General features: G+C 39.0%; 1 protein-coding gene across 1 annotated transcript in view; it reads left to right on the forward strand.

The window, feature by feature from the left end:
• The window catches only part of LOC103178047 (fibrillin-2), a 186,374-nt gene that overhangs the window by 136,330 nt on the left and 36,243 nt on the right, over positions 1-13,801 (forward strand). The window contains 9 exon segments of the mRNA XM_007892531.2: positions 330-455; positions 1,789-1,911; positions 3,272-3,394; positions 3,824-3,897; positions 3,899-3,986; positions 5,162-5,230; positions 6,626-6,751; positions 7,253-7,378; positions 10,789-10,938. Of these exon segments, the coding sequence (XP_007890722.2) occupies positions 330-455; positions 1,789-1,911; positions 3,272-3,394; positions 3,824-3,897; positions 3,899-3,986; positions 5,162-5,230; positions 6,626-6,751; positions 7,253-7,378; positions 10,789-10,938 (1,005 nt within the window).

Here is a 13,801-nt window from a genome sequence, read left to right on the forward strand (position 1 = left end):
TACCTTGTTGCTGTGATTAACCATTACGTGAATAATGTTGTTTTAAACAAATCTAGCAAGGTATAACATACTGCACTATGTAAGTCTCATGCACTAATATAAATGTGTGTGAAATAGTTATTTATTACAGTCATTAAAGTACATTGAAACTCAAATCATTTCTCATGAGGAGAAATTATTCTAATCACAGCAATCACCTCCAGGCAAGAGTATGATTAAGTCACTAAAATATGTTCTCTCTGTAGTGTGTTTCGAGATAATGTGACGTTAATAGATTGCTTTCAGCAGTGAGCTAATAGCCCTACTGTTTAATTTGCTTTCCCTCCCAGATGTGGATGAGTGCGCCGAAAATGTTAATCTGTGTGAGAACGGCCAGTGCCTCAACACTCCTGGAGGGTACCGGTGTGACTGCGAAATGGGATTCACGCCAGCCTCTGGCAGCAGGTCCTGCCAAGGTATGTCCGTCCATTGGATTTCATTTTAAACTTGCAATCCAGCTGACCACAGTTAAGGAAAAACAAACACAATGCATGTGGACCATGGCTAAATCTGGAAGCAGGTTACAAAGTGCCTGATCCAAAGTGTGTGTTATCTTCTCAAACTCCAAATGATTAGCCTAACAAACCAAAGTAAGGCTGGTTCTTAGCTCTGGAGTCCGTCTGGTAACATGTCAAGCATTCTCACACAGTCCGGTAGCTTAGCATTTCTTTTAAGCAGTACGAATAATTTATAAATGTGTAACAGCAAAATCAATTCAAGATTGGATTTGCCAATCCACATGAATATATTGAAATGGAATTTGTTTGTGACTAAACAATAAATGATTCAGATCCGTTGCTGGTTACTCTGCTTTTACTGGAATTCACTCGCATGTGAATTTTCCTGTCTGACGACTAATATGCTGTCATGAGCAGTTTCTGTCTGGAACAGGGGAATTGTATACCCCTATCCCAAAATTCATGGAGACTGCTCAGTAGTCACGGTAATGATGCGGAAATTTGATTCTGGGAATACTATACAAAGCAGCATATGTGTAGTAAATATTAAAGGAGATCATTGTCTTTATTTTGGTAGTGAAGGGAGTTTATTTTATATTATTTTAATCAATTGAATATGTGGCAAAATTGCTTCCTGGTCAGTAACTCTCTCCTGGTATATATAGAAACTAATACCTTGGGTCATTTACCATTAAAACACATTGAAACTGTGTATATTTATGTGCCTTGCAGTGAATAAACAGCAGCAAAAAGAAAATAATCACTTCTGTGTACGAAAAGTCAAAAGACATGTCAAAACATTTTGTTTATGCTTGCTTCTATTTTTAAAGATAACACAGTTTCCTCACAGTCAGCATGGTTTTGCCTCTTGCACAACTTTCAGAAATAAACATTCAATATTTATCTAAAGGAAAGACTTTAAATTGAAGTTTCGGGCATTTCTCAGGTTTAAGCTTTGGAAATGTTGGCAAACACTCCTTGTCATTATTACTTTGTTAAAAACTAATCTCTTTCAATCTTTCCTGTCTAAATGAAAGCTCTGGCCTCTGTGGGTAATAACCTGTGAATGGACAAGCTTTGTCCCAGACACTATAATCTTTGCAATTACCAAATAGGTTTGACATGAAAATGACCCTTTTCCAAATCAGCGTTTGTACTTCTGATTGAAAGCTTCATCAGTTATGCCAGACAGTGTTAGTGCCAAATGTTCTGTGGTGTTGGAAAATCTTTTTTTCCGCACTGAAGTGCTTGGGAGCCATCTTGGAATAACCCCTTTGACTTTCTTTTGTAGATATCGATGAATGTTCATTCCAGAACATATGTGTGTTTGGGACCTGCAAGAACTTGCCTGGCATGTTTAGGTGCGTCTGTGATGATGGCTATGAACTTGATCGAAGTGGAGGTAACTGTACAGGTAAGAATAAAATCAGCACGGCTCCCATTTACAAAGTAAGACAGGGTTTCTTATCTGTCTCAAAAGAAAGATGATTAGAATGTTTAGGACGAGGCAAATTTTGTTGAAATGTTGCGCAATGTTGCACAGTGGAGTCCTGTAGCTCAGTAGTTAGAGCACTCGCTTTGCAAGCAAGAGACCTGAGTTCAATTCTAGGCAGAGGGCGAAACCTTGGGCAAGTTTCCTTACTCCACACAGAGCCTAATAATAATCCCTCCAAAACCAAAAAACAATAATAAATTGGTAATTTTCAATCCATGACTGTTTGTGGGACATTGCTGTGCGCAATTGGCTGCTGCGTTTCGCCCACAAATATACAGTCAATTCACTTTACAGTATATTCTGTGAAGCGCTTTGGGACGTCCTCCCGACATTGGTCAAGTTTCCTTACTCCACACACCTGTGTTTACCAAGCAGTCAGTAAGAACCTGGTTGTTAGTCGATTGGCAGATCGCTTTTCTGCGGGTAATAATCCCTTCAAAAAAAAATTATAATTTGGTCACTCAATCCATGACTGTTTGTGGGACACTGTTATGCGCAATTGGCTACCTTGTTTCTCCCACAAAATATACAGTCAATTCACTTTAATATCAAATGTAGCACCTTATCACATCTTCGATATGTCTCAAAGCGCTTCACAGATTTAGGATTATTATTTGGTCTCAGGGTCTCTGGGCAGGAGAGTTAAAGTGAGCCAGGTTCCTGATCACTTCTTAGAACCCCCTACTTGTTTTCTGTATGGTGATGTTAGGTCAGAACAGGATGGACTGTCACTCACTGCCTAGGCTTGCACATGACTAATGTGTTGGTGTCTGCTACTGAACTACTGAATAAGTTGTTGTGTTACCCTTCGTAAAAGACATTTTATAAATGCAAGTTTGTGAACAGCGTCAAGCTGTTTCATAAAACAAAGGTTCAGTGCCCAGGCCTCAACTATACTTCCTGTTAACCTGTTCCAATTGCTACTTACTCTATGGTTAAAGAATTACTTCCTAGATTCTGTTCTGAAATTGTCCTTTGCAACCCTAAACCTATGAACTGCATAAAAATAATTCAAAGCTCAGAAACCTCTCGGCATTACCATAGGCACATTGAACTGGAGCTATTTGGACACAATTCTCAGGTTAAATTTCTCTTAATATAGAGAAGATAGTCAATGGCTCTATTTATTTTTAAGACTTTAATGGAGATTGCACAAAGGCAATTTGACTTTATTACTGCTCGGTTATCAACTACCTTTAATCATTTTTACTGAAACAGGAAATGCTTTGTAATGGGTACTCGGTGCTGACATACAGTGTTCTGTATTTGTAACATGCAGATGTCAATGAGTGTGCCGATCCAGTCAACTGTATCAACGGCTTCTGTGTCAATACTGCCGGGGGTTACCTGTGCAATTGCCCAGATGATTTTGAACTTAATCCGACTGGAATTGGCTGCGTTGGTGAGTTATTCTTTTCAAGTGTATGTGATAATCGTGTGGACTGATTGGTACCAAGATGTAATATGTGATGTAGGGAAACATTCTCTGTAATTGACTGAAAATGATTTTCCAATAAAGCTACGTTAATATAATCACAGAGGAATGTAATAGAGTACAATTCAAGAAGTGTTCTTCAAAACTGCCCTGACACACTACAGTGTTCCCAAACACAGCACAAAAAGATAATAATTTTTATTTACAGACCAGGATTCATACCCTAACCCAGGATTCAGACATGTGACTGTAAGCCCAGTACTGCACAACAACAACCACACAGTGCCTTTACTGGGCCATGTTGGAAACTTAAATGCACATTTTTATATATTTGAACACCATGTAATGTTTCAAATCTGTCTCTATTTACCTTCCTGTCTTCTTGTTCGGTTACAGATACTCGTGTTGGTAACTGTTTCCTGGAGCACAGTACTCGTGGTGATGGTAGCCTGTCCTGTAGCGTTGACATTTGGTGTTGCTGTCACTCGGGCTTCCTGCTGTTGCTCTTTGGGAAGGGCTTGGGGTAACCCTTGCGAGCTATGCCCTCCTGTCAATTCAAGTAAGTCTAATGTTTCTGAACTACATCTGCAGTCACTAGGCCCCAAATTCAGCCTAGTCTTTGCCTATAATATCAGCTTGTTTTAAAGAGTAAGATTACACTTCTGTTTAGGGTGTGGGGAAATGTCAGATAAGTGGGACTAAAAGGTTTGCTCTTAAAAGATCCATTGCAGGCACGATGGGACGAATGGCCTCCTTCTGTGCTGTAAATTTCAATAGTGCTAGGTGCAGAATGGTGGAAAAATTGAGTTTTAGTCTAAGAGCCAGTTATTCATAGTTCTTAAATTGAAATGGTTTCTACATTGAAGCTGATTAGAAATTGTCTACAACTTTAAACAATCTTAAATTTTAAGACAGTTATCATTTAATAGGTGAAGACTAGGTGGAATTTCAGGCCTAATATTCAAATTATCTGCTAGTGAAGGCAAAATTCATTGGTTCTTGTCAATGAGCTTTTTTCCCCCTTTGAAACAATATTTGCCAATAAATATTACACTGTTAGCACTAAATTATTTGTATCTTTCAATTACTCGGTGTAATTAATCGTAACTTTGATGTCTGAACATTGTTGCAGAATTTTGACAGAGTTAATAAAAGTACCAGAGAGCCAGGTGGTCTCTAAAAATCAAATCATGTTGGGTGTAAGCCATATTAAAAGAATAATGGCATTAGATCTCACATAGTGATTATTCTCATATATATACATATTTATTTATGTGTCTGTGTGTTTATGTGGCGTCACCTAATAATATCAGCATATAGTCACGCAAAAGAATATTGTGATCAGTATCCATGCAATTGTCTTCAGACAGTGGAGTTTCTCTGTTGCATTTTTGTATTCTCTGGAACTCTCAAGACCCATGAAGCCCACATGTGAGCCCGCAGTGGTTTTCTTTGGTTTTTCCAGACAAACATGAAGATCTGTAAAGGAGGAAGAGCTAAAATTCTGTTCATGTGGCGAATCACATGTCAATTGTGGCTCCAGGACTTAACTATTTTGGTCCATTGCTGATTTCTGACACTGTAAAAGGAAAGGGCGGGTAAATGGGACTGAAAGGATTGATCTTAAAAGATTCTACACAGGCACGATGGGACGAATAGTCTTCCTCCGTCCTGTAAATTTCTATAATTGTACTATTGACATAACATTGAACGATGTGTTGTTTCTATTCACAGCTGAATACAAAACCTTGTGCCCAGGAGGTGAGGGTTTTAGGCCTAACCCCATCACTGTCATCTTAGAAGGTAAGTACAAGGTGGTTTACAGCATGTTTATAGGACATGGAAATGAGCAAAGTAGAGGCAATGTGAAATGTCCACGATCATTCTAAGATCCATTGACTGCTCCGAGGAAAAATTGAATACATTAACTTGGGGACTTCAAAACTACAGAGGTTTTCTACTGGGTTTGAAAAACCCATTTTGATCATAAGTGGACCAATAGCTTGTCATTAATTTATATATTTGTTTTTCCATTTCTAGAAATATAAACACAGGACAGTGGATTGCAATGTATTTTCTTTACATGAATGACTGACGAGTGAATTCAAATTGAATTTTCGATCTATTCTCATTGAATTCGTTGAATCTAGCCCTTTGCAACTACTTAATGCATATGCAGATTACACACAGCACTATGCCTCTGCCCATATTCCACACACTCATCTTCTATGTGAGCTCTGTTTTATGCTGTGGTTCATAAGTAATAATAATAAACGGTTTACATTTCAGACAATATTCAATTAAAGTTAAGTTAAAAGCAGCCCTAGTAATTGTATAGAAAATCATCACCATAATAATCCTCTATGAGCTCCAGATAAGAAAATACATGTGTTAAATAAATAAAATAACAGAACATGTGTTGACTATTTTAAAACACCCATTTTATAGCAATTTATCACACTAATTTATAACACTCATAAAGCAATACATGGCATCAGAATAGAAGATTATTATTTTAATGATCAATAGCAATGCAAGGAACACATTCTACAACACATTCTATGGCTATAATAAATGCAATTTATAGCAGTCATAAAACAATCAGATACTTCACCTTCTTTATGTCCTACCAGTGAAACATAATAATATTGAGAGGTATATCATCAGATGAATCAGTTAGCCTGCTTTGCTGATAACACAAAGCCAATTTGGATATAACATGTGGCTGGTTAAAGATGCCTTATTGAGCCTTACTTTGCATCTGTTGCAGTCTGTTTAAAAATGTCCTATCAGGGCTTTTGGACTGCCTTTTTCCTTCGGACAGGAAGAAATTGGTAGGTTTGCTGGAAGTTGACTCAATTCATAGAGGAGGGTACATAATGTGTGGCAGGATAGTTACTGTTTAAAATAAAAACATTGAGTACATACAGTCATACCTGTCATTCCTATTGTATTAAATCTCTTACAATGTGCATAAGTTTGGTGGGGGTCCACATTTTTAATACTAAAATAAATATTGTAAAATATGCAGAATCCTACTGCCACTATAAACTATCTTTGCTCACTGAACATGTGGTCCAACTGTCCCTCAGGTTCAAACTGAAGAGTGCCTCATTGGATCAGTGACAATATTGTAAGCACGTTACCCCCTTGGTGACAAACTTTGTGGATGATGATTAATTCCTTCTTTCCCCTCAGACATTGATGAATGTCAGGAACTACCTGGCCTGTGCCAAGGAGGAAATTGTGTCAATACTTTTGGCAGTTTCCAATGTGAATGCCCAGCTGGTTACTACTTGAACGAGGATACCCGCATCTGTGAAGGTGAGTGGGTGCATAATTGGGAAAGAGTGTACACGTGCTTAGAATACTTCACTTAATACTTAGTTTCTTCCGAAGTGTTTTATAAGTATATATATACACACATATATAAACAATGCTAAGATCGCAGCGGAGATGCTTCAGCAACTCAAGTGAAGGGGAGAAATCAGAGAGGATTTCCAGAACTTATCAATCTCCAGTGACTCCTACTGGAAATGTAGGTGTATTGGATGAAGAAAGGATGGGGCTTGGTTGTTACTTCTCCCTACCTCCGTCTCATAGCATCCATTGCCTGGCATTATACATGAACAATGGCCACTTGGGTTGAGGTACCAAAGGATGACCGTGAGTAGAGCTCTACCAACTGGGAGCCACTGAGTTCAGGAGAAGAAAAAGGAAATTGGAGCAATCCATTGGTGGATATAAAAGGAAAACGTGGTGGGAGACTTATAAGGTAGGCAAGGTGTTCTGATAAATAAATAATTGCCTTGTGTATTTTTACAGATATTGACGAATGCGTAACCTACCCTGTTATCTGTGGACCTGGAACTTGCTACAACACCTTGGGCAACTACACATGTGTCTGTCCTCCCGAGTACATGCAGATCAATGGTGGAAACAACTGCATGGGTGAGTCTCACTGCTAACTATCTCCTCTGATCAAGCTTCACTCTCGAGTCCCTAGAACAGAATGCCTGAAGATTACTTGTATTGGAGTTTTCTCTGAAAGAGGGAACAAGAGTGGAACGGAAAGCACCTATTCGTTTAGAGATTTCTCCCAATCTGCGGAGGAGGGGAAAGGCATCAGAACGCGATTCCCTTATTGTGGAGTAGAAATACTTTCCACGGTTGTCACAGAGATAATCAATGATCAAGCTTGACATTTAGGGGTCAGAGGACTTAAACTCGAGCACTTCCCTCAGTGAGGTAATGTGACTGCAGGAACGTTTTTGGCTATTAACTGAATCTGGATAAATGCCACTCAGGAAGCAAAGTCAGAACATTTGGTCCTTTGGGAAACGGCTCTGCAGCTCCTTTTCCAGAATGACTTTTAATAGGAATAAACCCCTGACTGCAACTGAGTTCCATTCTTATTGCAACTGTATTTAACCCTGTCTGACCCCATTTTTGTGAAGCGTTCCTAGAGTTATTCTACGTGAAGGGCACGATATAAACGCAAATTGTTATTTTTGACAGAAATAAACTGTGAAATATTTTTAGCATTAAGGGAGTATGAGCTACTTTATAGAGTATTAATCAATCTTTTGCAGCTAGTTTTTTCTTGCTGTATATTCACACAGAATATATGATTATTCTTCAGGATAATAAGTATAGCTTTAGGAGAAAATGTTACATTTGATAATTGCATGAAATGTTATTCAGCTCCATATGTGTTAAAACATAGAAACAATTTTAGTCATTAGTAGAGACCATTGGAACATGCCTAGCCATCCTATTCAACAAGATTCCTTAAATGTACAGAAATCTGGTATCCTGAATCCTTTTAGATGGCAGGAACTTATCGTGTTCTTTTATTTGAAACCGTTTATAGTTTTTGTTCTAGTCATGTACAGGTAGTTTATTCCACATCTCTATTTCCTTTTCACTGAAAAATATCCCATGTATTTTTACTCTATTTATTTGTGCTTATAATAATGGTCTGACCCCTTATTTCTGAAGTGTGTACTCCTCCAAATTCAGATTTTTCAAATTCTTTTGAATGTCTGAGTGCATCTAGCAAATCTCCCATAAGTCTTGCCTGTTCAAAAGAGAAAAGTCGCAGTGTAGCTAACCTGTCCTCGTAGCTCTGTCCTGTCAATTCTGGAATTATTCTGGTAGCCCGTGACTTCACGCCCTGAAACAATCATCTTATTTTGAAATAGGGAAATCACAACTGCATAACTCCAGATGTAGTCTCTCCAAGGTCCCATCTATATAGTAGAGAGTCGATTATCCACACTAATTGGAGGTGACCTGGTTGCAGATAAGAAAAACTGTGTGGCTCACTGGTAAACACGTACAAAATACAAATTGGCCTTGGTGTAAAACCAAACATTTTTTCCTACATCTTCTCTTAAATAAACATTTACCTTTGCCAGTTCACAGTCACACTGCGCAGCAAAATTTCAAGCCCTATCATTTCATGTAGACGGGTGCAACTGAAATTTTTGGTTGAGTTGTGGTGTGTAGCTATACGGCATTCTAATGTAATTTAAAAATAACCTTGCTTGACTTATCCTTAAGCATTACATTCCATTTTGTTACATAGGTGATAACACACTTGTACATACCCGACAGCTTGCCATTTGTGTTACACTGATTGTTAGCAATTGACATAACAGAGCTCTAGCTCACTCTTCACTTGGAGTGCTGCATTAATTTCCAGTCCCCACAGCACACTGCTGACATCCTTCACTTTATTCAGCAGAATGATTCAGCTTACAAACGTACACTGGCATCGATATAGAAGATTAAAAGTTAATTTATAAAAGGAGTCCAGGATTTCACAACCTTTCAAAGGAACCCAAAGTATTCAATCATTCAGTTAAATTAATTACCCAGACAAGTGTGTGGAAATCACAAAGCAATCTGTTACAATTAAATATATGTAATGCTATCCCTTTTCAGAAAACCCACTCTGGAATTAAAAGTTGTTGAGTGCATTTAAACATCATTGTAATTTGTTCTGAGAGAGGAAATCTGGCTGTCAAATGACAAGTTTCCCTTCAGACGGTTGCACACCTTCACTACGAATTGTTTTGATGAGAACAAGATTTTATAACATATCAGATGCTCTGCCCTGAAAACATAAGTGAAGAAACAATCTGTAAATTGTTGAACTCAGTTATAATTTTGAAAAACATGTCTCTAACTCCTAACTCTTAAGCTGTTCAATAAGGGAGAGTTATTGAAACAACAAGTTACATTTCACATCGGGAGGATGTTTTGAAGTGCTTCATATAAATAACTGGATAAACAACTGGACAACAAGCAGAATGGGTGGGTGGAAAAAGAGAGACATACACGGAAAACCAGCTGACATTCCAAAGTAGTGCTGGGGACCACTGCATTGTTAGAGGTTCTGTTATTCAGTTGAGACATTAAACTGAGGTCCCATCTGTCTGTTCAGATGGATGTTAAAGGTCCCATTCTGATCATGGATTATGTAAGATTATTTGAAAAGAGAAGGGAGGTTCTCCCAGTGTCCTGGCCTAAATAAAATTGAACATTTACATCTTGTGAGCTGTTGGCTGCTGTGTTCGCCTACAATTACGCAGAAAAGTTGTGAAGTGTTTCAAGACGTTTCCATACTTTATAAGTGCAGTATTATTATTATTATTATTATTATTATTGGAGAAGTCAAACCACTGGATCAGCTGATTGCTGCTGGTGGGAATTGATAACAGCAGAGCAGTGAGACTTGGAAGTTGTTAGAAATTAACATTTCACTAAGGATGAAACATCTTAAATTGGCCTTAAGCAGAGCTTCTTGAGTCCCTCAGGCTTCTGCAATCTTTCTCTTCTTGTAATGCCTCGCAGAGAGCTTCCAGTTTATGCTTAGCTGGCTAGTTAGAAAGAATAAATCAGTGCAAAATATGCCTGACATAAGACGCAGCCTATGAATATGAGTCCAGAAAGACTCTGATGTGACCTGCTTTCTCCCCATTCCACTACCAGCTGCCTCCGCTTGGCTGGCTCTGGCCATCTGTTTTTCCAGAGGTTTCGTCCCCTTGACTCCACCATTGGAGTATTTCAGCCACTACACCCCTAGCTTTGGAACTCTTTCCCCTAATCCCTCTGTCTTTCCCCCTCCTCCACCTCTTTTAGATAACTACTGAAGACCTTCCTCTTCAACAGTGTTTGCGGTTACCTCCTCCTTCCACCCCCCAGGCTCAGCAACAGGCTCCGCCATTGTTAAGTGCTCCGAGACGCTGCCCCATGAGAAGAGTGCTGTATAAATGTTATTGATGATGTATGTTAAGATGTAGCCTCTGGTCAGGTGTTCTGATGCTGTGGGACTTTTTTCTTCCTCTTTCCAGATATGCGAAAGAGCTTCTGCTATCGGCACTACAATGAAACTTGTGAAAATGAGCTCTCTTTTAACCTGACCAAGAAAATGTGCTGCTGTTCATATAACGTCGGCAAGGGCTGGAACAAGCCTTGCGAGCCCTGTCCCACACCTGCAACACGTGAGTCAATGGTCCTACTGGTCAGGTCCTCTCCAAACTCCTTGCATCGTTCAAATAACAAAAGTGTATTTGGAAAAAGTGACTCAAGATGCAGAAATACAGTAGTGTTCATTGTTTTTCCTTTGGAATACACTGAAGAAATTCTTTACATATCTAGTAGATATTTGTCAGTTTAAAGAGCAGTCACATCACTTTTACAAAGTTGAGGATAGGAACAGAGAGTGGACTGGGCGATGTTGCATTTATCATCAGGAATGGTGAAGAATGAAAGCAATGCCTGCTCCTGGTGATTTTCCCCCTTATGAAATCTAAACAAAGCTGAAAGATGGAAATGGCCAATCATGGATCTATAGATTATGACTGGCATTTTTGTCAGCTACCTTGGATATACTAAGCCAAATGGGGATCCGTATGCTGTTTTCCTTCTTAAGGCTGGTACGAGTGCAGAGTGGCTGAATCTCAATGTTACATTAATTTACTATTCAAAAAAGAGATGGAAATTTTTCCTGGTGTCCTTTCCAACAATCCCCAGTTAAAATTGCTCATTCTTCATGGCTTTTTGTGGGACATATATCTGTGCGCAAATTGACTGCCGTGTTCAGCTACAAAATAACACGCACTTTCACTGAACAATAAATCCTGTAAAGCTCTTTGAGACATCTCATTGGGGTGATAAGGCGCTGTATCAAATGCAAGGATGCTTATTGTTATTATTATGACTTCTGGCTAATATCTGCACTTAACTGTAAACCATGAACCTACGCTCATTTGTAAACAATTAAGTTTGCCTCCACAATGAGCTTTTTTAATAAAAGGTTAAAAGTAGATAATCAGATAGCTAACTCATGCAGCAAACCTATTTTGAACTGTTTAAACTGTTTCCGTGTTACATGACCTGCTCCAGTTTACATTGGGTCATTTGGAAGTCATTTCCCTTGCTACTTTTCCTTCTTCCCCCTTCCTCCTCTCCAAACACAATCATTAACATTTGACTAGGGCTGTAGGAGGTTTACACTTGATCCACTCCATCAGAAAGCATACTTTGCTTCACAAACTCATGTTTAGCCTTTAAATGGGCTTTGTCTGTCCTCCTTTTATCTGCAACCACATTTGCACCAGCGCAGAGATCATTCCTTACATTTATTTGTTTAGTGGCTTCTATTTGGTAACCATGGCACGGAAGCTGGGAATTTTAGAATTCAGAGAAATCCTCAGCAAACAACCATCAACTCGAACCACAAGAATGTTTGTTCTTCAGGGAGTAGGCTCGCTGAAGGAAATACTGAACGAGAGCTCCAGCAACTGCTCTATCTCAAACCCTGTGAATTACGCCTTCCAGATCAGCATACGATCATAGTAATAATAATGATGATCCTTGCATCAGTACTCACAAACCAGATATCCATTGTGTTAATTGCTTCTGAGCACGATTTAAAGTTTTTTTTAAAACACACAGATTTTCAAACCCTGAAGGGGTGGGGGTGGGGGCAGGTGGGGGATATGTTTTGCTTTCTGACGAGTTCCCAGCTTTTGCAACTTAATTTGTAAGTTTTATGTTTCGCTTGTTTAAAATCTCGAAATATGTAATAGCAAACCAGAAATTGTAAATTAGCACAACCCCTCCCGGTTTGCAAATGGCGCAGTTTGGCCCCCTCCTCCCGTCCACCAAGAAACATACAGCCATTTCACGTTACAGTATATTCTGTGAAGCGCATTGAGATGCCTCAGTGACATGCAAAGGTGCTATATCAAATCCAAGGATTATTATGATTCCCTTTATTGTGATAACTAGACCATGCTGCCAATCTTGTGTATTTCTTAATTTTCCTCTGAGGGCTGATGCTGAGTTATTGAATGTACAAACCACTAAGGAAAGGCTGTGGTGCAGCTTGAAAAATAATTTATTACAACTCAATTTTCTGCTCATGGATTATGCAAAAGGGAAGTTGTGCAAGTTGTCTGCATGTTCTTTAAGATTTTGAGATATGATTTATGTTGAATAACATTTGAATTTGCTTTTTTTGGATCCTGAATGAATACATTTATAGATTCATTGTAGTGACAAATGGCGCCCGATAAATAACAGAAGAGAATAAAGAACAGGATGGGGTGGGAGGGCCCTATCATCTGTGTGGAGGAAAGGGATCAGGTTGCCTGAATGATTAGCAGGGAGCACTGAATCAGTGCCTGAACGAGTGGTGGTATATTAAAAAGAAAGAGGATTAACGGTCACAAAACAAAAAATCTGTTCAAAATCATAAGGCTGACCAGTTACTGTTTCCCTGTATGGTCTGATGTGGATACAAAAGACGCTTTCATTCATTTGAAAGCAAAGATCTTGTGTGGGCGTAATCCCCTGCTAGGTTCAGGCCATTTTGACCCAGTCAAATAAGTGTTGCATCATTGTTTCCCTCGCCAATTCTCTTCTCTTGAATTTGACCCTTTTTTTATTTGTCTTCTTTTGAGGTACAGTTCTACAGGCTCCGATCAGACTCCAGTAACGTGCCCAATTGGCTGCTGTTCTGGTGAACTTTGACAGTGAGCTGTTGACAATGTGGAGTTTCATTCACATTTGATCCCAGTCCTGTCTTCCCCCAATGTCCACATATTGTCTTCACCCATTGTTCAGACAATGTCTGGTTATAGGTCAGAAGGTTATCACACATAGATCTAATGAATAGTCATTCTGAACTGGCACAATCTTAATGAATAGCCCAGGGCACCCGAAGGGCGAGGCAGAAGCATTCCAGTTACGAGCCCAAGCGAATGAAGCTCCTATAGTATCCAGGAAATTTTGTTAATTGTTAACACATTTCAGATTGCGGGAGCTCCTTATTTTCCACACCAGTTAGTTTTCATTTGG

This window comes from Callorhinchus milii, unplaced genomic scaffold (genome assembly GCF_018977255.1).
Source record: "Callorhinchus milii isolate IMCB2004 unplaced genomic scaffold, IMCB_Cmil_1.0 Scaffold32, whole genome shotgun sequence".
In the NCBI taxonomy this organism is placed as follows: domain Eukaryota; kingdom Metazoa; phylum Chordata; class Chondrichthyes; order Chimaeriformes; family Callorhinchidae; genus Callorhinchus; species Callorhinchus milii.